The 27,344-nt window shown below is 43.5% G+C and overlaps 1 protein-coding gene across 1 annotated transcript; it reads left to right on the top strand.

The window, feature by feature from the left end:
* On the top strand, positions 1-25,576 carry baiap2l2b (BAR/IMD domain containing adaptor protein 2 like 2b; the record flags this gene model as incomplete). The annotated part of the gene is made up of 14 exons (XM_079552881.1): positions 1-54; positions 177-252; positions 6,411-6,497; positions 7,270-7,331; positions 7,675-7,746; positions 13,491-13,580; positions 15,179-15,310; positions 17,608-17,712; positions 17,946-18,048; positions 20,740-20,947; positions 21,473-21,532; positions 24,584-24,857; positions 25,162-25,202; positions 25,285-25,576. The coding sequence occupies 14 exons, from the start codon at positions 1-3 to the stop codon at positions 25,358-25,360; spliced, it is 1,440 nt and encodes a 479-aa protein (XP_079409007.1). The 3' UTR covers positions 25,361-25,576.
* Positions 25,577-27,344: the final 1,768 nt, after the last annotated feature.

The following is a 27,344-nucleotide window of genomic DNA, read 5'->3' on the forward strand; positions in this document are numbered from 1 at the left end:
ATGTCGGGACCTAGCAGTGAGCAGATTCACAAGTCCACCCTCGCTGTGTACTTGGTAAGTAAATATTTGTTCTCAATCATTTCAGTCTGCGTCCCCAAACTTTCATTGTTGATTTCTTCTTGCATTTGTTTGAAAGTCCCTGTTGCCTAAACTGTTCTACTGAATTCTGTCCTCAGAACTTAATGGAACATTTCAACCCAGGCCTGCAAAAGCTTGTAGATCTAGGCACCGGCTACGTCAAAGCGTTCCAAGGTAATGTTCTCGTTTGTTCCTCTTGGAAAAGAAATGTTTCATGTTGAGGTTGGTTTTGTTCTGGTTTTCCCTGTATTTAACAAGGGCAGTGTTATATGTACAGTAGAACAAGGTAACATGATAGGTTGGGACTGAGCGTATCACATGACACTTGAAATGGAGGGACACAGCCTCCTAAATGTCTTCTTTTTAAAAGCAACTTTTGCCATTTATTGTTTTGTCATGTAGAAGAATGATTGGGATAACTGGTGAGTTGGTCCAAATTTCTGTCCACATAATGCCCTGTTCCCTCTGCTCGAGTTTGCCATGAAAACATGTCCTCTGTCCAGACTGTTCAAGATTAAACAGATTCAAGGTTTCTTTTATTATTTGTCCCGAAGGAAATTTGTCTTGGACACACAGGCTGAATAAAACAAATACAATAACATAATGACACCCTGCGCTCTGCTCTTTGGCCTGAGTTCAGGAGAGCCACCCAAATGGGGAGGAATGAGCTCTTCTACCTGTACCGGTTTCTCTTTTTGTTTTAATGGGGACGCTAATGCGTCGTCTGGAGCAGCTCATGCTGGAAGTGCAGGACATGGGATCTGAGAACATTTTTCTTGCCTGTTTGATGACAATTCCCTCAAATATGTGCTGTAATTATGGGTCATCTTTTACCTCGTCTATTCTGATCTTAGTTTGACTGTCAAATGACCGACCCACGCAGACATGCCGTATCTGATTACCCTTTCAATAACAGCGTGATCAACAATAAGCATCATTTTCTGTTCAACACCAAATACTCTTAGTCTACGCAGAAAGTCCAGTCTTTGTTGTACCAGACTGAGTTTACATGGACGTCCCACCTGAGGCTGTTCCCTATAGTGTATTGGGTTCATGTCGTAGTGGAGTCCGAAAAATGTCTGAAAATGTATTCAGAAAGTGCCATTGGTCACGGACAAGTTGATATAGACCACAATGCACTGCAAGAGGCAGTGGACTCATAACTAACACAACAGTTATCTACACTGTGTTCCAAATTATTATGCAAAGTGTATTTTTGTGTCAAAAAGGTTAAAAAAAAATATTTTTTTAATGAAACTCATGGATGGTGTTGTGTCTCGGGGCTCTTTGAATCACTGACATTAATCTCAGAGACCTGGGATGACTAGTTGTCTGGTTAAGCCCAGTTAAGGGAAAAACTACTGGACGTTCCACTTTATTAAGCAGATCATCATTTTCAAGCAATATGGGAAAGAAAAAGGATCTCTCTGCTGATGAAAAGCGTGAAATAGTTGAATGCCTTGGTCTCGGTATGAAAACCTTTGATATTTCATGAAAGATTAAGCTTAATCATAGTACTGATAAGAGATTTGTGGCTAACTCAGAGCACACTCGGGTTTGTGCAGATAAAGGCACAATAAGGACGGTTTCTGCCAGACAAACACATCAGATTAAGAGAACAGATGCTACAAAGCAGCAGACAGGTATTTGAAGCTGCTGGTGCCTCTGGAGTCTCCCGAACATCAAGGTGTAGGACCCTCCAGAGGCTGCAGTTGTGCATCAACCTTCCATCTGGCCTCCCCTAAACTGTTCATTGAAGCTGATGAACAGAAACGGCTGCAGTGGCTCAGAAATACAAGACTCATTTTTAAACAGTCTTGTTCACTGATGAGGCCGTGTGACCCTGGATGGTCAAATCAATGGAATTGTGGATAGTTGGTGAATGGCCACAATGTCCCAACAAGGCTGTGATGTCAGTAAGGAGGGGGCGGAGTCATGTTTTGGGCCAGAATCAGTGGCTGTTTCTCAATTGCCAGGATCCTCGGCGTCTCGACCACTTCGGACGTCATTCACGTCATCATAGCGCCGCCAAGTGGTGTTCCATTTCACCTGGACCACTTGCCCCCTCGCAGCTCGACTCCTCCATTTGGCTCATTTACGAAGGATACAGCTGCGGATCCTCCGCTGCCTCGAAAAGCAGAAATTACCCATGATGCACTGCAACATAGTTTATTTTTTCTTTTCTCGCAAAACGTTATTAGTTTGAACTCACTTTAAAAAAAGTCTTATTCCACATAAACTGTTTCCTGGCGTCTGTTGTTCATAAAACAGTTGTTTTAATAAGCATAGATTGACATTTGATTATATGATTGGACACGTGACCTGACGCAGCCGCTCTCTCCGGAGGCCGTTCCATTTGAGCTCAAAGGCGGCGGTGAGAGGACACTCCGCTCCGTTTTGGAGGAGCCAAAAGGACCGAGGACGGCAATGAAGTGGCTAAACGGAGGACGGATCCTCGCAATTGAGAAACAGCCATGGTGAGAGAGCTGGTCGGCCCCTTTAGGCCCTTTTAGTGGAGTTTCTGACTGACCACTTTCTTCTATGCTACAAAAAGAAGAGCCGTGTTTTCCCAAACAAGATCATCTTCATGCATGACAACGCACCATGTCCTGCTGTAAAGAAAACCTCTGCATCACTGGCTGCTATTGGCATAAAAGGAGAGAAACTCATGATGTGGACCCCCTCCTCCCCTGACCTCGCTATTGAGAACCTTTGGAGCCTCGACAAAAAAAACTTCTATGAGGGTGGGAGGCAGTTTTCATCCAAACAGCAGCTCTGGGAGGCTATTCTAACATCCTGCAAAGAAATCCAAGCAGAAACTCTACAAAAACTCACAAGTTTAATGGATTTATGAATTTTAAAGCTGCTCAAAGAAGGTCCTATGTTAAAATATAACGTGACCTGTTAATATTTCTTTGATTGAAATAGCTTTTGATTTCAGTAAATATGACCTCCTAATGCTACAAATTCAACAAATTACCATTTTCAGTTAATTACAAGCTTTAAAATGTATTAAAACGATGAGTTGCATAATAATTTGGAACAATAGATTTTGAGGTTTTTACTATATATATATTTTTTTTTTTTAAAAATAAAAATACTGTTATCACTGGGAGATTTTTTCAACCACATTTAAATGATCCTCTTCCAAGTTTAGGCAAGGCAACTTTATTTATACCGGGCATTTTGTATACAATGTTTCTTCTTTGGAAGATTATTCTTGTTTTGTCTGTGGCCTTCTTACCTTCCCATGAAAAGTTTCTTTTTTGTGGCTTTTTTCTCATTTTCAATCTCATCTTTACCCGGTGTTTCAGTTAGCACTGCACTTTAGCCCTTTTTTTCATTGAAACACTTTTCTTGGACCAGCCTTTGGAAAAGGACGAATATCCTTACGACTGGGAAAACCTGGAGGCTGCTGGTCTGTGCTGGTGGTGGGAGAGACTGGAGGTGGAGGGAAATCGAAGATCTGTGACAAAAGATGGGGAGAACTCTGATTTGTCAAATATGTCTTGATTGAAAGGGCAGATTCCTCACAGCCTGAAGCCTGACTGATTGTTGTTTGGTGTTGCAGCTTGTGGGTAGCACGTGCCACAAGACTTGGAATGTCATGAATTGTAACCGACTTTCCAGGATTTTGCGTCATCCAGGATTCACTTGCTGAATTAACACGTTTCTTAAAAGGGCCATACACAGATCTGTGAGGAGGGAATGAAAGCATAACAATGCCATTTTCTTTTGTATAGTCGAGGTCATTCACAGACAGATGGGAACTGTGATTGTCTGAAAGTAGAATGGAGGGACACTGCTTTGAACATTAAGTAAAACTGACAAAATGGCTGAAAAAAAACTCTTCAAATGTTGGCTCTTTCATCCATCCAAAAATGTTAGCTGCCCCCCTACTTCCTCTGCGTACCTCAATCTGGGAAAACAATGTAGGGGGAGGCTGCTTCCAGTGGCAGATGCACAACAAGCAACTGTGATAAGAGATCCCCTTTGTTTGGCTTGTGCACAGATGTCACTCCAGTTTCATCCATGTTCCAAATATCATGTGGCCCAAACTGATGTTTCTGCATAGTTTTCTTCAGGTTGTTAAAAAGTAGTTGAACATTCTCTTTGTTGAAACTTATAGTGCGAGCCAGGCTTGTGGGTCAGGTGAGCGAATGGCGAGGGGGGATTAGTCTTATTCCACCGCTCTGGAAGTATTACTTTGTGAGCAACTGAAAACTGGTACGCCAGCCAACTTCAGTTGGGGTAAGGCCTTTTGAATGTAGCTTTCCAGTTGCACTTCTTGCTCATCAGTGAAAATATGTTGATAATGTGTGTACCAGAAAGTGGCACTGATGATCTGGCACTGGAAGCTTCACCTTCAAGGTCATTTGTAGTAGTCGTTTGGCAGTAATGGTACAAAGTTCTGTAATTGAAATCTTTGGTAGTGCTTGACCTGTCTGACAGCCTGTAGCTTGGCATCAAGAGGTGTCCCTCAGCCGTTTTTTTTTTTTGGAAATGCCTAACCACTCTGCCAAAAACACTCTTATCAGGACAGTGGTTTGGTGAATAGAAGATAGAAAAGGCCGTTATGTTCAGTAACTCTAGTTCTCTGAATGTCTAAAACGAATGACCATCAGTAATAATTCTGTGGTAAGACAGAAATAATCAGGTGCAGGTTTCAGTTCGTTTTAAATCAGTGGTTCCCAAACTGTGAGTCAGGGACCAGAGGTGAGAGAATGTAACAAGTTATCATTTACCATTTTAAAAAGTGGTGTAAAATAGCCTAGTGTCGTCTTAAATCCCAGTCTGACGGTGGCTTTAGTGGTTAGTGGTTCTCACACAGAGAGGCAGAAAAGGCATAAAAATGATCAAATGGTTAATGGGCTCAACTTACACAGCGCTTTTCTACCTTTATCAGGCCCAAAGCTCTTTACAGTAAGGAACCAGTCACCCATTCACTCTCTGATTCATACGCCAGTGTACGCAGACACTGGAGGTAAGTAGGGTGAAGTGTCTTACCCAAGGACACACCGACAGTGTGCATTTGTGGGAGCTGGGATTCAAACCCACGACCTTCCGATCACGAGACGACCCGCTCTATCGCCCTTACCTCAATGTTTTCTGACCGGTTGAAAAAATTAGGCTTGGAAGAGAAAAAGAATGCCTAGACGCATGCTATATATGTGTACCAAAGTACAGCGCCCTCTAGTGTGGCTAGAATAAGCAGTGTGACAAATAGCCCTGGTCTCCCTTAACACTGGCAAAAAAAAAAAGCTACTTTCACCCCTGATTATAAGTCATGTAAAATATGGCCTGATGTTTTTAGCAGGCAAGATAATAAAGTCCCATTAAGAATCAAATCATCCTCTGCATTATAAAAACATAATTAACAGTACAGTACACTACAGATTTCTCTCAGATCACAACATTTATCATTTAAATTATTATTTTTAATAATAATTTTATTATATTTAATAATAAATATCGTTCCCAATAATAAATAACGTTCCCACCCTCACCTATGGTCATGAGATTTGGGTCATGACCGAAAGGACAAGATCGCGAATACAAGCGGCCGAAATGAGTTTCCTTCGCAGGGTGGCTGGGCGCACCCTCCGAGATCGGGTGAGGAGCTCAGTTACCCGGGAGGAGCTCGGAGTAGAGTCGCTGCTCCTTCACGTCGAAAGGAGCCAGCTGAGGTGGCTCGGGCATCTGTTCCGGATGCCTCCTGGTCGCCTCCCGCGGGAGGTGTTCCAGGCATGTCCTAGTGGGACAAGGCCTCGTGGAAGACCCAGGACACGGTGGTGGGACTATGTCTCCGAGCTGGCCTGGTGTCGCCTCGGGGTCCCCCCAGAACAGCTGGAGGAAGTGTGTGTGATCGGGAAGTTTGGGCATCTCTGCTGAGACTGCTGCCCCCACGACCCGGCCCCGGATAAAGCGGAAGAAAATGGATGGATGGATTTTTAATAATCTAACGGTCCTTTTCAGAACCATTTTGAATCTAAACTGGTTTTCCATTAAAACTTGGGACTTATGCATTCCCCTATAAGCAAATGTTCTTTCCATGTGATTTGTTGCTACTTTAGGTCAGATCCATTCATTTGCAGATGCGTGTCTGGTTGCATAATTATGTATGTCCAGTATTATGTATGTCCAGTGTGTTTTTGACAGACTGTAGATGAAGGTTTGCCTAAACATGAGCAAACTTCAATGCACCTCCAGGTCTGTTTTGCACAGGGGAGTGTTTATAATGAATGATCCAGATTGGGAGATGTTTCAGTGTTTGTGTGGGCATGTGAGGTGGTGGTGCTGAGACCAACATGCTTTTCTCTGTGATGTCACAGCCCTGGCAGCCTGCAGCGAGGCCTACTTTACCGCTCTGGCCAAAATGGGGGACCAGGCCCTGCACACACTCTCGTCCCACTCACTGGGTAAGGCACTCACGTTCAGTGTGTCCAGTAAAACAGGGGACACCCATCCTCAGTTACAGCCATGACGGCCTCGCGTACTTGTCACTAAAAGTACCTCACTTGAGTAACTTTGGGGTAAATGTTCTGATCACACCATACTTTTACTTGAGTGTATTTATTCGATGTTTGTAACTAGAGGATGAGTGGCCGAAGCAGGTCCACGCTCTGGATCAGGGGCAAAATGACTATGCAGCCATGTTCCCTCACACAACATGGGAAAACTCACAGATTGTTAAAAGCTGATCTGAGGGATGCAGCACTCCTGGAATTGAAAGAGATATTCCGACAGGACACAGAGGGTCATAGGACGTGAGAGCACAGGAAAAGATGTAAAAGTTACGGTCAAAAACTCAGGCAATAATCAAGCAGCTATAACTGACCTGAAGTGTCCAGAAGTACAAGGTGCCAAAAAAGGAATTTCTTACATTTCTGGGAGTGCTGGTTTACTCACGTTTGATCCTTTAATGCTTGGATTCGGACTCCGCGGTGAGGCAGAGCTAGTATAAATCTGACAGTGACACCAAGGCATTTCACTTTAAACACACTGGAAGTCATAGGCTCAAAATGAACTCAACGTTTATAAATGCACACAACAAACGGAAAACAAATGATGAAATACATTTTAAGTATTGATATTAAGACATGAGGGTGGATTCTTTTGATACTTGATCCGCCTACTGATTGTTCAGAGTGACTCCGGTGAATGTTAAGTCACACTTCTGTGTTTGAACAGGTGAAGTTCTGATGCAGATCTCGGAGACTCAGAGGAGGCTGACCGCAGAGATGGAGGGAGTGGTGAGTGGTCAGTTGTCAGCGGCCGCATGGACATATGTACACCCACACCCACACCCACCCACACACACACACGCACATACATACAGCAGAGAAAGAAATCCATATTCTTCGGCTTTATCCGCGGTCGCAGCAGTCTGAGCAGGGATGCCCAGATCTCCCTGGACGCACACTTCCTCCAGTGTGGTCCGGGCCTCTGTAGCCTGACCCTGGATAAAGCACTCACTCCATCAGCACTTGACTTTCTGGACTGGCTCTGAGGCAGTCAGACTAGTTTCAGTTTGTGTAGCAATGTGGCTGAATTCCAAAACATCAAATATATAAATATATCCTTTTTCTCTTACAGTTTAGGTGGTTCCAGGTGGAGGTCCTGCAGGCCATGCAAAAAAACGTGAAGCTGGATGAAGAGTACATAGCAGTAAGTTACAATGAAGCCTTTTTAAAATTTGTTTTCATTTCATTTTGTGCAGGTGGTATGACTACAGAAATAACTTTTAAATCATTCAATTAAATCACTAAATGTGATTAAAATGACAGTTAATGATCTAACTGCTAACTGTTATTCTTACCACAGAAAAACCTGGATTTAAAATATTTTTTCTTTTGCAATTGGTCATATCTATGTAATGCTTTTCTACCTACATTGGCACTACAAGGGCTGACCCATTCACTCTCACCCATACACCAGTGTCAGACATGGGGGAAGTGTCCTGCCCAAGGAAACAAACACAGTGCTGCTGAAACACACACCGCTAAGTTGTTGTTTTTGTTTTTTTGCTGCAGTTTTATAAGCATTGACCAGCTAATTTCCATTTCTGGATGATTACGATGTTTCCACATGGAAAATGTGTCTTTGGATGTCAAGGAGAAGCACCAGGACAGTTTGTGTCAAACCTGGTGCAGTCCCAAGATATACAGTTAGGGGTCAACTAAATGATTGTGTTTGTGGCTCTATAAACCACCACAAAAGACTTGAAATGAAACAACTAAGGTGTGCATAAACTGCAGACTGTCAGCTTTAATTTCAGAGTATTTACATACAAATCAGACGAACGGTGTAGGAATTACAAGCGTTTGTATGTGAGCCTCCCACTTTTCACGGGACCATCAGTAATGGGACAAGTGGCTGCTCAGCTGTTCCATGGCCTGGTGTTTGCTCTTCCCTCATTATCACATTTATAAGGAACATGTGAGACGTCCAGAGTTCATTTCAACTGTGATATTTGCATTTTGGATTTTGTGGCTGTTATTTTCAATATGAGATCCACAGAGCTGTCACTATCAGTGAAGCAAAGCCATTATTAGGCTGAAAAATCAAAACAAACCCATCAGAGAGATGCAAACATATGTGGCTAAATCAACAGTTTGGAACATTATAAAAAAGAAAGAACACACCGGTGAGCTGACAAACACCAAAAGACCCAGAAGACCATGGATGACAAATGTGGTGATGACCGAAGAACCCCTTCACAACAAGAGGTCAGATCAAAATGGCCTGGACAATGGCCCGAAGCGTCTGCCAAAGACAAAGAGCTTTTTAAGACAAAGTGAAATGTTGCTCAGTGGCCAAATCAATCACCTCACATGAATCCAACTGAACTGCATTTCACTGTGTCTTCTAGACTTCAGGCTGTCATTGACTGGAAAGGATTTGCAACCAAATATTTAAAAGGAAAAAGATTGATTCATAATTGTTTCTTTGTCCCATGACTTTGGGTAGAAAAGTGGGAGGCTCACATATAAACGCTTGTAATTCCTACATCGTTCGTCTGATTTGGATGTTTAACAGTTTAACTGCATATTTTTTGTTTTATTTACGTCTCATCTGGATGAGCATCAAGACCACAACCGTGTAAAAAAGCAGTAAAAGCAGCTCTAAAAGATAAGAAGGCCCAAGAAGACATTTAAAAAACATTAAAAGAGCTTTAAATTCATGCCGTACAGAGACAAGATGAGAGAACCAGCTGGAGCAGACTACAGCGGACCAGGCTGCAGGCCTCAGAACTGCAGGCCTCAGAACTGCAGGCCTCAGAACTGCAGGCCTCAGAACTGCAGGCCTCAGAACTGCAGGCCTCAGTCGCCATCAACAGAGTGTGGAAAAACAAATTTCTATCTAAGCCATGTTGAGCTCCCTACAATAGTGATACGCTCACATACCCATTTCCTCATTTTGGTATTTTGAACAGGCAGAGTTCTCACTTTCCCACCACACCTTTGTCTCCTCTGGTTCTTTTGTGCTGCTGTCTCTAAGCTCCTCAGCCATGACTTGAAACGTGATGCCATCAACTGAAACGGAGAGGGTTGAGCACACTTGTCTCACCCTATGCCCGCCTAAAATGCCCTAATTGTTTTCTGGACTGGAGACACGTCTGAGGAACGGTATGAACGATTGTGACATTCTTATAACCAGACCTGTGCGTTTGTTTGACAGACTGAACGTTTTGGCTCAATCCACACGTGTGGTGATTTCACCATGACGTGTGGTGATGTCACCATGACGTGTGGTGATGTCACCATGACGTGTGGTGATGTCACCATGACGTGTGGTGATGTCACCATGACGTGTGGTCAGCTGAACTCGGTTTCTCGTGGCTTTGAGGATCCAGTGGTGGAACTTGCTGCTCTCTGTATCGAATTCCTCCTTTTCCTTTCTTTAGAAGTTGATCAAATATAGTTATGATATTAAAGACTGGTGGTCTTTCAAACAGAGTAGGATCGTGATATTTTCACCTGAAAAACCTGTTACAAACATTATACAGTACAGGGTATCTGCAGAGTTGGAATTGAAGACTTTTTAAGACCTTTTTAAGACCAGAGAATCTGAAAAACAAGACCTGTTTTTGAACGTGCAATATATGAATGGAGTGTAAAGAAAATCACTGTCACAAAAATCCAAGTGTCAAACTGTAGTTTCTGATTTCACAGTGGGATTTACAAATGGAAGAACTTCATTTTTCACATTAGGCATTTTAACAACCATTCAAGTTTTAACAACCTTATCCCATAATAAGAATATTGAGATTGAATAATTACTCACAATTATCAACTGAATGAAAGAAAACAACAGATATTTAGTTTTTGTATTTAAAATGCTTTGTAATACTTGAGCTGGTAAACATTCACTGTTTCTAAAAATAAAACCAGCTTTTCCACTCGTTTGCAAAGAACAAAACACTGTCAACTTTACAACTCATTAATTATCATCATTATTTTAATGATATTATTATTGGGCCAGAATCTAGTCTAGGTTTTCTGTTTTCTAAACTTGTTTGTCAGATGTTTTGCTGAACAAAGTGAGAAACGTGTTTCTAAAGTAACAGGACTTTCTCTTTCCTTCTGTCCCCGAGCAGAGGAGCGTTCGCTTTGTGTTTCCCAACATTTGAACAAACTTTATTGGGAATTATGCCGTTCATGACCTTGAGTTGGACATTTACAGCAAAGGATTATCTCCACGTTGTTTCATATTGGACGTATCAGCGCATTTTGCTGCAACTTTCCATCGACGCAGCATTACGGACGTCCATCAGCGACAACAACACCTTGGTCATCTTCTGGATTCCTAAACTCTGCTGACTTCAATTGTTTTTGGGCGGATAAAGCTCTGAAAGAAAGTCCTTCTGCCTCGCTCGACTATCGCTGAGTTTACGCCTTGTTTGTGGCGGCGGCCAGTGCGTCAGTGGCGCAGATGGTAGAGCGGGTCGCCTCATGATCGGAAGGTCAGGGGTTCGAATCCCACCTCCTGAAAGTGCACACTGTCGTGTCCTTGGGCAAGACACTTCACCCACATTGCCCCCAGTGTCTGCGTACATGAGAGTATGAATGGGTGAGTGGATCCTTGCTGTAAAGTGCTTTGAGTGCCTAATGTAGGTGGAAAAGCGCTATATAAGTTGAGACCATTTACCATTTAGGAATTATACGCTTCAATAAACTTATGAAAACATTGACGCAATGAAGAATGCCAGGATTACAAACATGTTTTAAAGACACGAGGCTGGACAGACGGCACACACGCCAAACCCACAAATATTGAAATAATATCCGGGAGAGGCAGGAGGAAGGAAAGAGGCCAGATTTCATAACCACCAAACCACCAAATAGAAGCAGCAGCGCGAGTCATGCAGTGAGGTGTGCACTTACTTTAACACATTGAGTGCCAAAAACGAAAATAAAATGTTTTTGCAGGTTTTTCCAGAAAAATACTAAGCTAGACACTCTAATACACCTGATGTGTGACTGTGGGAGCTCTGTGATGAACAGAACTGAAATAAATGTCGATCAACAACTTGTGAAAAGTCACGATCTGGACATTTGATCTGGACATTTAGTAGGGATGAACCGATACGAGTACGAGTACTTGGATTTAAGTAGTCGCCGATACCGAATACCGATACGAGTACTGGATTTATGTACTCGCCGATACCGAATACGAGTACAAGGCATTTTCTTCAACATTCTTACTTTTTTCACAGCAGATTGGTTTGTAATTAGTTAATTTACTCATTTACATTTCCTTAAGTAAAGTAGGCGACACATTTAAGAGCAGTTATATTAGAATTGTGCTGATGCCATTTATTTATTTTTATTTTCATTCAATATAATTTTTATGTCTCTGTCCATCATAGACAGAAAAGTCTATGTCCTAAAGCTCCTCAATGCCTGAGCTTTATTCATTTATGTGTTTTTATTTAACAATAGTATTGAGATGTTCCTTAAATGGTCTCTTTTCGTCTTTACTTCAGCTCCTGTAGATTTTCTCGTGTTTTTTGTAGTAACTTAGCGAGAAGCTACAGCGTTTTCATTGTTCTGCTGCAGCTGATTTTCGCTCAATATAAACATGCTGTATGTCTTTAATTTGGATTTTCTGAGGACCTTTTAGGCGCTGAGTTAGTTTTTCAGATGAATAAACCCCTGGGCATAAAACGGCGTCAGAATGGCCAAAACTGCTAGCCGCGAGTTAGCAACGTTAGCCTGTATGTTGTAAACACTGCAGATGCTGCAGCTCTAACAACATTTAGCTCTGGTTAAATCCAGCTCAGACTCTGGTTTAGAGAGCGCAGTCTGTAATAAAGTCAGCTCTATGTGGATTATTGTATTTGCACTAAAATATTCTCCAGTTTGTTGCTTCTTCTCTCCTCAGCTGAGAGAATGAGTACGAGTATGAGTACAAGCGTGTGGTATCGGCCCGATACCCGATACTGGTATCAGTATCGGTGCATCCCTAACATTTAGACTCATTTGTGGCGGTGCCACAGAATCCACACCGGCCTCCACATATTGCGGTGGTGTCTGCACATAGTCGTGACATCCAGCGCATCTGCCCCCCCGCTCACCTCTCACTCAGCCCGGGCCTGACTTCAGAGTGTAGCACCTGCTCCTTCAGCCTCTGTCCATCAGTCTCATTTCTCTCTTTCTGGACCTTATTTGACTTATATCTGATAAACTGCGTGTGCATTTAGATCGCTTCTTTCCTCTTGTGATGTGGTTTGTTCATGAGGTGCTTTCTTTAGGAGTCACACTACTGAACCGGGAGCCGAAGCTCATTTCTGCAGAGCACCACTTTTATCAAAGTTGTATGGACTCAGAGGCCGCTGTAGTGTCTCTGATTTATTCTATTTGAGTTCTTTTCATATTCCCCAAATCCTCTATTGCTCTAAAATAAAAACAAATGTGTACATTTAATGTAGCTGATTTCCTTTTCTGTTCGGTTCAGACTACCCCCACCTGAACCTAGCACATTTTCTCCAGATTGGCTTTACCCAAATCTAAATGGCGCATGTTTCATAAAACATGCGATATCTCCGTTTCTAGAAAGATTTTGATCAAAAACTGTTTGCCTCTGAGGCACGTAGAATTAAACAGTTTTCACCTACTGAGAGCTTAGATTCTCACCTTTCAAACGAGCCATAGCTTGTGTCCATAGCTATAACAGAGAATACACTGTGGTGCTACAAATATCATGAAAAACGGTCTGGATTGTTGGAAATCTCCAGCTAAATCCCCAAAACAGCGCGACACTCAATGTGTTAAAAACCTTGCACAAGTTATTTTCCCAGCTATACCTTATTCATCTATTAAACATCATCAGCATGGACGAATGAGTGAATAAATATCCCATATTTCCTGCCAGTGTTGTGCCTCTGATGTGGAGTCTTTGTGCTGCAGGGCAGTCGTAGAGTTTATGAAGTGGAGGTGAGGAACCAGGCCAAAGCTCTGGAAAAGGAGCTGAGGAGAGGAGCCTACAGAGACTCGCTGGTAAGACACACCCACCCGCACCCCCAAAGGGGGACCTACAGTAAAGATGTTTAGTCGTCAGGAAAACCGGAGCACTCGGAGGACACCTATGCAGACACAGGGAGAACATGCAAACGCCACACACGTGGTCTGCGGTCAAACACGACATTCTGCATCACATCAAACACTTTTAGGCCTATTGCTTCATCAGAGTCGTTGTAATGTGCTACTTAATAATATGCTACTTTAATTTGACTTCCTTTTTCTGTAACAATAACAAGTGTATTTGTCATTTTCCTCTGTAAAAAGATATTGTATATTTGCTTTCTTCTTCTTGCGCCACAAGGAGCCTGAGGATCACCACACAAACATAAGCAATGGAGGAGGAGAGAGAGACAACAAAGTGTTATCGAGCTTCAAAAACAAAACACTACATCACATTATAAAAGTTGTCTGCGAGAGCTAGAAACGAGTGCCTATTTCTCACGGTGTGACCAGGGCGGGGGTCACGAACCCTTTTAACTGTTATAATGGGGGTCATGGCTCCAAAAGGTTGAGAACCACTGCTCTAATGGCACATGAGCAAGATGTTCCAGCCAATCAGAAGTGCAGGCTCAACTAAACCGGATAAATAAACTATTCCTCTTGTGAATGAGGCAAATGAAGTGGATTTATTGGTCACATATATTTGGCGCCTCTTCCTCTTAAAGAACAGTGGGTATGACAGTGGGACGGAGACGCTTGGCTCCGGACAGGAGAAGAGTTTGGAAAAGGTATGGATCTATGAGCGCCAAAACTACGCTACGATGTAAAAAGCCATCGCACATAGCACCGAACTGTCGGCCTAAGACAAGTATCTACTTATTACTTTGCGTTTGGGTTGATCTCTGATCTCTCGCTCTGTCAACAAAAACCCTGCCTGTTTCCACGTTATATTGTGCTCGTCTCTGCCGGCATGGTTTGTGTATTTCCCTTATATTGTGAATGTTCCCGGAGGTTTAATTTGGGGGCGGAGACACTGCTGCTTTGGTTTGCATTGTTGATGCATCCTTTGGCAAACAAATGCCACGTAAAAAGCTGTTTTATGCATACGCCTTTTGACGATCAATTCATATGCATTTGATTGAGTGAACCCACACAGGCTGCTGCTGAAGGCCCCACGCCACTGTGTCTGTGCTATAGTGAGAGTGCTTGGTTATGGACGGCTCACACTGTGTCTGTGCTATAGTGAGAGTGCTTGGTTATGGACGGCTCACACTGTGTCTGTGCTATAGTGAGAGTGCTTGATTATGGACGGCTCACACTGTGTCTGTGTTAGAGTGAGAGTGCTTGGTTATGGACGGCTCACACTGTGTCTGTGCTATAGTGAGAGTGCTTGGTTATGGACGGCTCACACTGTGTCTGTGTTATAGTGAGAGTGCTTGGTTATGGATGGCTCACACTGTGTCTGTGCTATAGTGAGAGTGCTTGGTTATGGACGGCTCACACTGTGTCTGTGCTATAGTGAGAGTGCTTGGTTATGGACGGCTCACACTGTGCACTGCTGGACACTTGAGTTTCCCCAGCTGACCCTCGGCTGAACCAGGACCGTGTCTGAAGCCTGGTGTCCGTGTGCGCAGGACAAGAGTGACTACATGCAGTATTTGAGGCAGAGCCAGCAGGAGATCCTGAAGGAGGAGGAGAGGAGGTACCGCTTTGTGGCAGAGAAGCACTGCGCCCTCACCCAGTCACTGCTCTTCCTCATGAACAAGGTGCCCATGTCCTCTCATTTCTACACTTTCAATATTGCACATCATGCTGGCTCATAAACCTGTGGCTAATAAACCTGCTTCAAGCCACCATTTTTAGTATAAATCGATGGAACCCTAACAACAAAAATATAAATGCAACACTTTGTTTTTGCTCCCTTTTTCTTGTAGACAGCCTAAGTCTCATCCGTCTAATCAGTATCTGTATTTGCCACAGCAGTGAAGTGCTCACGGACACAGATTTAGGCAGATTTGTGAACAATATTTGAGAGAAATGGTTCTTTTGTGTTTATAGAAAAGGTTCCAGTCATAGATGTCTTTCTTCAGCTGGGATATTTCATCCTCACATGTAGTCTCTATTTTCAGTAGTAAAAGGTTTTCAGCCTGTCATCTGCACTAGGTCTTTTATAGTCTTAGGTACGAGGTACTATTTGTTGTTTAATGTAGGCTTTAGTGTATTCTCGGATGTTTCACTTGCTTTTATTATTTGGATGAGAGCTGGTATACAGAGATACACTGCGTTCCAAAAAAAAAACAATAATAATGAAACTAATGGATGGTATCGTGTCTCGGGGCTCTATGAATCACTGACATTAATCTCAGAGACCTGGGATGATTAGTTTTCAGGTTAAGCCCAGTTAAGGGAAAAACTACTGAAAAAGGGTGTTCCACTTTATTATGCAGATCATCATTTTCAAGCAATATGGAAAAGAAAAAGGGTCTTTCTGCTGATGAAAAGCGTGGAATAGTTGAATGCCTTGGTCGAGGTGTGAAAACCTTCCATATTTCAGAAAGATTAAGTGTTCTGATAAGAGATTTGTGGCTGATTCAGAGCACACTCCAGTTTGTGGCACAATATGGACGGTTTCCGCCAGACAAGCACATCAGATTAAGAGAACAGATGCTACAAAGCAGCATACAGGTATTTGAAGCTGCTGGTGCCTCTGGAGTCTCCCGAACATCAAGGTGGAGGACCCTCCAGAGGCTCCAGTTGTGCATAAACCTTCTATCCGGCCTCCCCTAAACTGTTCATTGAAGCAGAAACGGCTGCAGTGGCTCAGAAATACATGAAGACTCATTTTCAAACAGTCTTGTTCACTGATGAGGCCGTGTGACCCTGGATGGTCAGATGGATGGAGTAGTGGATAGTTGGTGAATGGCCACAATGTCCCAACCGGGCTGTGACGTCAGTAAGGAGGGGGCGGAGTCATGTTTTCGGCCAGAATCATGGTGAGAGAGCTGGTCGGCCCCTTTAGGATCCCTGAAGGTGTGAAAATGACCTTTGAAATAAATGTGGAGTTTCTGATTGACCACTTTCTTCTATGCTACAAAAAGAAGAGCCGTGTTTTCCCGAACAAAATCCTCTTCATGCATGACAACGCACCATGTCCTGCTGTAAAGAAAACCTCTGCATCACTGGCTGCTATGGGCATAAAAGGAGAGAAACTCATGATGTGGACCCCCTCCTCCCCTGACTTCAACCCTACTGAGAACCTTTGGAGCCTCGACAAAAAAAACATCTATGAGGGTGGGAGGCAGTTTTCATCCAAACAGCAGCTCTGGGAGGCTATTCTAACATCCTGCAAAGAAATTCAAGCAGAAACTGTCCAAAAACTCACAAGTTTAATGGATTTAAGAATTTTGAAGCTGCTATCACACAAGGTCTCCTAAAATATAACTTGACCTGTTAAGATTTTTTTGATTGAAATAGCTTTTGATTTCAGTAAATATGACCTCCTAATGCTACAAATTCAACAAATGACCATTTTCAGTTAATTACAAGCTTTAAAATGTATGGAAACGATGAGTTGCATAATAATTTGGAACAGTAGATTTTGAATTTTTTACTGTATGTATTTTTATTTTTTTTATCACTGGGAGATTTTTTCAACCACATTTAAATGATCCTCTACCAGTTAAAGACTTGAACATGATGCTGACTCTCATTTGAGTTGACAATTTAGAAAATCTTAGAAAAATGTCATTTGCATAATAATTTGGAACGCAGTGTAAACCTGTTTTAATACTTTACATTATTTGGAAACGTGTTTATAAAATGTGCTTTATAAGTACAGTGGATTGTATTAAGTTGTTTTAGAGTTGAAGTTATACGTGTGATGTCATAGCAACAGCTGTCTATCATGGAAACCGCATCAAATTGTTTGGCAAATTGTTTGGCTCACGTCTAGCCTCCAGAACAGTAGTTACTGATGAAGCCTTTTGAGTCAGACTGAACAACAGTTATGAGAAGCCTGGCCCTGGTGACTGGTGCTGATGTGTTTCTTTAAAACTCTCCTCAGACAGGAACCTCTCTCCTCCAGAAGGCGGATGGATGGAAGCAGAAAGTCATCGAGTCCAAAAGCTCTCAACCCAGGACTCCCAATATTGTTGAACATGAGGCACAAGTAAGATTTAATGCCTTTGGAACAAGGATTCACACGGTTTAGATTTAAACGTCCCGGGATATTGAGATAGTTCAATATCTTTGTAACTGTAAAAAACTCATTTGTGTAGAAACTGTAGTCGTTTGAACAACACATATGGTGTCATCAAAATACACCAATATTGGTCTATGTCCTGCGTTTTGTTTGGAGCCCATATTCAGTGTTCCTATACATTTATGTGATCGTGTCTGCAGCTCCAGTCCTCAGTGAGCGCCCTGTTGCAGACAGTAGCCGGAGAGGAGGACATGTCATGGGCCAAACGGGAGCAGCAGGCTCTGGGTAGAGTGCCCTCTAGAGGTACACCATCATCATACATTTTCACTCAAAACGTATTTGAGAGTCATGCCAAAGTTATCACGTCTCAGGCCTTATCCACACCTAGCAGAGTATTTCTTAAAACCTCTGTCCACACACTCTTGTTTAAAAGAAACACCATCCACACCTAACCACAGAAATGCGTTGTCAAGCACATTGTTGTCTGCCCTGCACATTCAGTGTGGCAGCTGTGTGAACTGGGGTTCTATTTCTGAACCTGCCTTGACAAACCAAACTCTCTCAACCAGACTGTGATCACTTGACAGTAGACAGTCCTTCAATGTGAGGGTGTAATAACACGACAATGACAGACCATGATATTTGAAAACGGTCTCACCATTCCTCTGGGAGGACGACTTCCACCTCAAAGTTCTCCTGATTTGACCTAAAATCTGCTGTTGGCGTCTTCGAGGACCTGGGACAGTTATTTGATGTAAAGTGTTCCTTCACTCTTTAAAATGAAGCAGAACTTGAGCTTGTAAAAACAAGTTAAAAGCACATGAACAATCGTTAAAGGAACAGGCCACCGTTTTTCCATACTGAGTTATGTTCTTACCTGAGCTTAGACGAGTTGATACGTACCTGTCTGGTCTTTGTGCATGCCCTCAGTCACGCAAAACGACCAAAGATGTTGTTAGCATTCGGCCTCTCCCAATGTATTAACTACTAGCTAAGGCCTCGCTAGTCTCCACATGTGATATTCTGAGATTATGAGTTAATCCCTAACCCGTCACTCAGTATAGCTGTAGACCCGCACTAAGTAGACCAGTGGTTCCCAACCCATTCCAAAAACTATGGCCACTACAAAATAATGAATACTAAAAATAATTTCAAACAAACTGCAACTGGAGTGTTTGATGCACCCGTACTCCTTTCTTATAAACTACAATGACAATAATTCGCTAAACTCAGGGAATAGAATTCAAGAGACAGTGGAATATTTATGGATAAATATTAGGGGTTCAGCTCTAACGGTTCGGTTCACGGTGCAGGACCCGTGGTTTGGTGCATCCCGGTGCAAGTGCAATCTAAAAAGTAATAAGTTGGATTTGAAATGAAATATCCTAATGATCGTTATTAGACAGTATTTATAATCTTAGAATACAATTAGCAATGCTTTCAAAGCGGCTTTACAATAAAATGTACCTCTGGGGTCACAATACGTGAAAGCAAAATAGAAAACAAAAGGTACAGCAGCAAAGTAAAAAAAAAAAGAAGCAGCGCAGAGCAGGCCATGCGCTCGTTAAAGGGACTAGATGGAGTTTCAAAATGTTAAAAATAAGTATTTTCCTCCCCCTACATGTTCCAGCAATGTCTTAATGTGTAGAATGAGCTCAGACCTGTTCACCACACCTGCCTCTAAAATCCTGCACTGTCACTCAGAAAGTTGTTAATTCGGGTCTGAAGTTCCGTCATGCACCAGCTTAATATAGAAGCTGCAGTTACATGTATGACCTGAGGTGGCAGTAGTGAGTATAAAATGACCAACTTGCATCTAGTCCCTTTAAGCGGTAGTTTAATTTTCGCTTTCCTCACACGGAGGCTGAAGCACTCGGAGCAGCGCGTTTGATTTGAAGCTCGTGTTTGAGCAGTTGTTGGGCAACTTTCTGCGTGTACTTTTTTTTTGGAGACAAAGCTTTGGAGACGGAATACGGCCAGGATTGGATCTTACGCATTTGTCTGCGCCTCTGACATTATGCAGCACTGGATCTATAATGAACCACAGCCTCGGTCACTGCAGGAGAGACTTAAACAAAGACGCGCAGATGTGTTTGGAGGATGTATCTGTACCTGTGCGGAGCGTCTACAGCTGCAGGTTAGTGGTGAGTGACGATGACACACACCGCCCTGTTTGGATGCGCGCACACGCACGGCTGTCAGATCTTGTGCACTCGCGTTGTTGTGACGCCGGGTTGTCCTCGGACAGCAGCACCGCGGTCCATATGGACCCATGGCCAATGCCCGCGGCCGGTGGGACGGTCACGCACCCTTATGGAGCTTAAGCCCCGCCCTACTCGCGATTGCGTTTTATATTATAGATAGATAGATAGATAGATAGATACATAGATAGCTCCAAACAGGGTTGAAGTTGAACGCTACCACGCTCTTCCTCAGGCACATAGACCAGACAGGTACGTATCAACTCTTCTAAGCTCAGGTAAGAAACATATCTCAGTATGGAAAAAAGGTGGCCTGTTCCTTTAAACCAACACAGTTTTGAGGCATCCTGCTGTTTCTCTCAACGCAGGTGTGACGTCAGAGCAGATTCTGTCATTGACCGTGACGTTCATCCTAAAAAAATATTTACGTCCACACTGAAACGTATAACTAGAGTTTTCCAATTGGAATCTTCCCTTTCACTTAGAAACCTTTATTGTTAACGATATGAATGTGCAGTTTGATGTGGATGACAGGCCGTCCTGTCAAACAGTATCCTTGTTTTGTGAGACACCCTGCTACATGTGGACGAGGCCTCAATCTTGTGCACGAGGCAGTTTAAAATGCTTGTGACAGTTGACAATAGCAATCGGAAAACTGGGCTTTCCACAAAGTCCTCACTGGACACAAGCTTGACCTCCAGTCATCCGGCTGACCGTCCAGGGCCCAGGGAGAGCACGTCCATGGTAAAAGTCAGATGAGACCGAGCAGTGACAGTGTTCTCTGATCCTGTAGCGCCCTCTCCTGTCCCGGTCCGCGCACGCTCCAGTTCAGTGGGAGAGTCTCTGGGTCTGGGCACTAACAGACCCATGAGAGCCATCGTGTCCCATCCGTCCTCCTCCAACCCCAAACTGCTGCCCTTCACCAAGGGGGAGCTCATCACCGTGCTGGTGGAGGAGCCACGCAACGGCTGGCTCTATGGGCGCATGGACAGCAGCCTGCGGTAAGTTTCTCCTTCTGAGACCATCCCGGAGTGTGCTGTGCCTCACAGCTGGGGACACACTAGAGGAGTTTAGGCCACGTCCAGCGCTTGTACCACACAAATTAATTTCTGTTATCTGTTTTCTTTAAGATCTCTGAGGGAACCACATGACTCACAAAGCAGTGCTTCTCAATTATTTTATGTTATGCCCCCATTAGGAAGAAGAACACATTTGCACACTGACATCAGTGCGCACTTACACTTACGTTTACACAAAGTGGGATGGTTGTTGGCGATATTCGGCACATTTTTTTGCTGAATAAAACTCAAAGACTTTACATCACAGTCACCCTGATAAGTAGCTTAAGTGTCACCTTCATTTATTTGGCTTTATGCTATGGCTATACATATGAGTGAGAGTGAGGACTGTGGAAAAATGTTCCTATGTCTGGGGTGTGTGCACTTTGTATCACAGGTTTTAAAAATCCTCCAGTGTGTCCCAGGCCTCACTGAAGATTAACCTCTGCCCTCTGTCTTCTGCTTCAGTCAGGGCTGGTTTCCTGCAGCATATGTGGCCCCTGAGGACCTCTCCAACACACTCAGCAGGTATGCATCATTTACACAATTCAGTTCAATATTTATTTGACAAATGACAAGTGTCAGGAGGGAGTTTGGTGACTGTTCATTAACATGATGGAAATGGGATGAACAGGAGTTGTTAGCTATTGTCTTCGTATGGGTTCGTACAGTCATGGAATTTTTAATACATTTTCCAGGTCCTGGAAAACCTTTGAAATTTTACAAAATATATGTTTAACATTTCTAAAGTAATGCTATATAAATCCATCCATCCATCAATCCATCTTCTTCCACTTGTCCATTGCCGGGTCGTGGGGGCAGCTGTTGGATCTGCCCAGATCACATTGCACCAGCCCTTATGGCTCCTCCTGCAGGTTGTGGGGCCACAGAAGGACGGCCGCATGGTTCTAACTGGGCCTGTTGGTCTCTCATAAGGGGCTTCTGAACCGCTCTTTGTCTGAGCCGTCACCTAGGACCTGTTTGCCATGGGAGACTCTACCAGGGGCACGAAGCCCGCAACAACAGAGCTCCAGGATCATTCGGGTGCTCAAACCCCTCCACCACGTTAAGGTGGCGGTTCCAGAAGGGGCGCTATATAAATATGTAATGAATAACTAAATTGTAAACCACTCTGCTGCGCACATTTTTAGTTAGGCAGACCAGTAAGGCTAGCAGCCTTTAGCGACACACCCCCTGCTCGAGGCCTGTAAGGTGGCTCATGGAGCTTTCCGCACCACAGCGACTCGGAAAAGCCAAGCCAGAATGAGAGTTCCAATATACCAGGAAAATGCAGATTCAACAATGCATGGCTTTTTGTGGAAAAAATATCAAAGCTGGTTTCAGAAAGACTCAGACTCAATTGTAAGCTATGCGGTAAAACGTTTGACATTTCAAACAGGGGCGAGGCCGCTCTGGCTAGCCTTAAAGGGGAAAAGCTACCCATGAGGGCAAATGCCGCGGCAAGTCCCATCAGCCAGTTCATAGGCGCTAGTGTACAGAAAACCCCCATGCCAGGAGCAACAGCGACTCCGAAGACAGAAAACCCCCATGCCAGGAGCAACAGCGACTCCCAAGACAGAAAACCCCCATGCCAGGAGCAACAGCGACTCCGAAGACAGAAAACCCCCATGCCAGGAGCAACAGCGACAGCGACTCCGAAGACAGAAAACCCCCATGCCAGGAGCAACAGCGACTCCAAAGACAACTCAAACTTTGGAATTTTCCTCTGAAAAATTAGGTACTGAAAGATACTATAGGTATTAAATGTAGGTTCTTGAGTCATCTTCTATACTCTCTACTGTCGTTAAAGTGTCCAACGTTTTGCCTCTCATCCAAAAGACTTTGTCAGCAACACTAGAGTTCAGCTCAGCCCACAGCCCAGATATAGACCATAGGGAGGAGTTTCGCTTGGCTAAATCCCTCCCCTCTATCAACAGCTACTCTCACCTGTGGGTAAATATGTTTTTTGTAGTGCTATGCTGCGTCCGAAACGAGCAGATTGGTAAGAGCTCTTACGCCAAACCGGATGTGCGTCAGCGTCCGCCATGACAAGATGCTTCCGAATTGGGCTGTCAGTTAGGAAGTAGTTAGGAAAAGGAGCCTCGATGCTAACTATCATAGCCACTTTAGCATAGGGACCTCTGATGCTAACTAACGGTGATTAGGAGCTATGTGCCATCCCATAAGCCACTGCGCCAAACCCCCCCACCCCCCTCGCCCCCACCCTCGAGTGATTAATGCGCAACCACTGTTGATTGACAGGAGCACATTTAATAATAAAAATAATAATAATTAAAAAATAAGATTCTGCACAAGCCAAACTTTATAAAAGTGACAAACCCGTCTATATTGCATTTATTTGGTTTAAAAGTATATATTAATTTACTGTTTATCAAAGCATTTGTTTCCAAACATGTCAAGTTCATTTCTAAAACAGTCAGGTTAAACACATTTGAGTTAAAACATTACACAAGGAGGCGAGACAGCAGCCAAACAGGGAGCGGAAGTGTGGGAGAGAGGGCAAACAGGGGAAGGAGGGGCACTTTTATACTACGTGGTGCTGCCACCTGCTGGCCACTAGGACAAAGCATTTAACATGACTCAAAAAGAGATGCAACAACAGCTGGACTGGTCACTGTTAAACATTGGCTCTTGTGGTCTACATGTGTAACACTTTCAGAGCTAAAGGCTCCAAGTTCAGTTCCCTGACCTGTGTGGAGTTTGTATGTTCTTCCTGTTTCCCAAGCACTAAAAACATGTACAAGACCCCTTTGGGCCTATACAGAAGTGCATGAAAGTGTGTGTGTCCGTGACAACAATCTGGTTGGAAGTCAACTATCATACTTACATACATACAGCTGTCTGGCAGAAATGTGGGAGAGCGACACTATGGGTCGCCATTACTCTTCTTTAAATCCATCTGTAAAGCCAGTATCAGTGTACACTGGGAAAGACAGGAGAGCTGTCGTAGTCCTGACCAGGCTCAGATTGGGGCATTGTGGCCTTGGGTGGGACCTGGTTAAAATTGGGAAGCACGGACAGGTTGTGTCAACACTGCAAACAAGATCAAACTGTCAAACACGTTCTTATTGACTGCCCAGAGTATAGAATCCAACGAGCAGAGCTGTTTCGAACTGTGTCTCAGAATAATTGTGTCTACAGTCACTACTACAGTCACACTAAGTCCGTCCCAGGGCCAGGATGTTACTATTAGAGCGCTCCTGGACTTCCTTGTAGCCATCGGGCTGTTGTAGATGTAATCTTAGTGTGTAACCGGAGTTCACCTAGAGAGTCAGCAATGTGCCTGGAGGCACCTCGTGTGCCGGAAAGTACCCGAAGAAGAAGAAGAAGACAACAATCTCTTGTTTACATGTCTCATGTGTGTTCATTAACATGTACTAAATTAGCTAATAATTCAATAAAATAAATGCAGCACCAGGCTTTACAGTTTCAAGACACCAGTTAGCCACTGCTCCTAAACTTGTGTTGTTTTGGCAGGATCTCAAAAATATACAAAACAGTGTTAAAACAGACCGTTGAACCTTTTGAAAGAGTGTCTGATGTTGTGTTGTTGAACAGCGGCTCCTCTGTTCGGAGTCACAGTATGAATAACCTCCTGGACCCCTCCGACGCCTCGGTTGACGATGGCCGAAGTAGAACCCCTGACGAGCTCCCCCAGGGCCTCTCTGCTGAGACGCACCCCCTGCCTGTCCCGGACAGGAGAAGTGAAGTGCCTGCGGATCCCAAACCCACCAAGACGCCCGCTGAAGCCTCTGCTCCGTCTCCTGCCAAAAGCCTGAAGCCCATCTCTCCACAGCCCATCAGGAAGACGGAGGACCCTGCTGACACTCAGGTGACTCTAACTGGGTCTCAAATAAGGTCTCAATCACCCGTTTATTAAATACCAAGTAAGATATCCTGAATCCCCACGGAAAAATATTGCTGTCTAATATTTGCAGGAATAAAAGCCATAAATATGAACCTTAGCATGTTTTAGACTTTGAGTTTTGCCCAGAACAAAGACTATTTTAACGTCCTCCAGCTTATGCGAGAAGAGGATTCTGAAGATAGACCCCAAACATGCCCAATTCAAGGCGCCATATTTGGACATGTCTACCCAAAATCTAAAAAGAATTTCTTTCTTTTGTTTTTTCCAGACTTTGTCACCTCACGGACACGAGAACCCACTATTCCCCAGGTATGGTAATCTTTATATCAGCCCAGGTAGGCTCTCAGTGTCTACACGGGTTTCATCTCTTTGTCATGTTGCTGTGATTCAGAGGAACAAACCCCTTTGCCACGGTGAAGCTGAAGCCCACCACCACCAACGACAGATCAGCTCCTCGGATCCACTGACGGCTTTCAGCACCATGTGGGAACCAGCAATGTTATAACCAGTGTTACCACAGCTACCTTATAAAGTCATCTGATAGTTTGGGTACATGACCACCAGAGGGCGCTGCATCATGGCTATTGATTGAGTCTGATTTGCTTCAATGCTCATGTTCACTGTGGCTAAAAACAAGCGACTTGTGTTTTATGCTGCGTTCCAAGCGACTGGTAATTGTTACATTTCCCACCTGTTACTTGGAACACGCCTTGGAACATGGCTCGAACCGGTAATTACAGCTTGTAAACTCAGACACGAGATGAAAACAGTAATAACTGCCCTCCCCCAGTGGAGAAGTGCAGCTAATGATTAAACTTAAAGGGGCTAGATGCAAGTTGGCCATTTTATACTCACTACTGCCACCTCAGCTCATACGTGTAACTGCACCTTCTATATAAAGCTTGTGCATGACGGCACTTCGGACAGTGCAGGATTTTAGAGGACGTTGTGGTGAACAGGTCTGTGCTCATTCTACACATTAGGACATGGCTGGAACATGTAGGGGGAGGGAAATACATCATCACACATTTTTAAATTTAAAATAGTCCCTTTGAACAAAACTACTGCACAAGTGATGCGACTCCTTCAGTATAACGTTATGAAGCATGTTTTGAATTCTATGTTTGTTGAGAAATATTCATGTAACGTTAGCATCTTATTAGCTAACTATTGTAGCATTAGCCGTTTTGTTACATACGAGTTTATTCAGCTGGAGCGCTCTGAGGTCATTGTAGAGTGGAAAAAATACCAGTTACCACTTGCCTGGAACACACCATTACCTCATGACACTCATGACGAAGGAAACCTCCTGCATTAGCTCTCTGCTCCCTCCTCCTGGTGGGTCTTTATCTGGGAGTTTGTGCCGTGCTGCGACTCCAAGGCCCTTTCCGAAACCGCTTCCTCCTTCCTTTTCCCACGCACTAACACTCCAAAGGTGTGTTCCCATGAAGGAAAGGTCTGTCTGAAACCGACCGAGCAGTGAGAAGTGTCTGATCTTTCACAGAGCCTCGGCATCGATGAAGACTCACAGGTGTGTGTTACACGGAGAGCAGCCCCACGAGCAACAACCACTAAACTACTTCAGTTCCACCTTTATTTAGAAGAGTCTTATCAACCATGTAATTCTTAGAACAGTAGTGGGCATGTCTGTTCCATGAGAAGTCGTAAAGTCACAGCTCCAAGTCTCTGCGGAAGGACCTTCTGTAGGAGCTTCACAGAGGAATTAGTGGAAGTGAGAAGGAAAAGGAAGGAGGGAGCAGTTTCAGAAAGGGCCAAATGTTCCTATAAATTTGAAGTGGTGTTTTTGAAGCTAGAGAATACTTTGTTGCAAGCACTGAGCGGACAACAAACCTTAATACCGTCATCTTCCCCTGACATATAACATAAATAATGATGAATGTAGTTTTTCCAGGGAGAAAACGCATATCTCTCTCCTCCTCCATTGTTGTTTACGTTTGTGTCATGCTGTAAAATGTCACACACGTTATGTCACTTCCCTCGACGCAAGAAAATGGAAATACATGTTTTTCGTTTTACTTTGGAAAATGAGATAGAAAGAAAACCTTTGCACATCAATCACTTAAGGCAGGTGTGTAGGAGACGAGGGAGGACCTGCTAACCTTGCAAAAATAGTTTATTTGGATAAGATCAACATTTATCAGGCAAATTGCTGGAAAATGTCTAAATAATGACGCACAGTGACTTGGATAAGTAATTTAAATCTGAATACAGGTTTGGAAACGCGTTAGATACTTTTTTTTTGGTCAGCAACTAGGTTCATCATTTTCCTCATTTTGTCTTAGAATTCTTTAAGAGACAAATATCAACCAATGACTAATTTTACTTGATGCTGATTGTGTTTAATTAAGAAAATAACAAAAAAAAAACAATTGTACTCTTTCACATTGCATATTAAGTTTTTTTTAGGTGCTCATTTGTCATATAGCACAC

Source organism: Gobius niger (genome assembly GCF_951799975.1).
Source record: "Gobius niger genome assembly, chromosome: 3".
NCBI classification, from domain to species: Eukaryota; Metazoa; Chordata; class Actinopteri; order Gobiiformes; family Gobiidae; genus Gobius; species Gobius niger.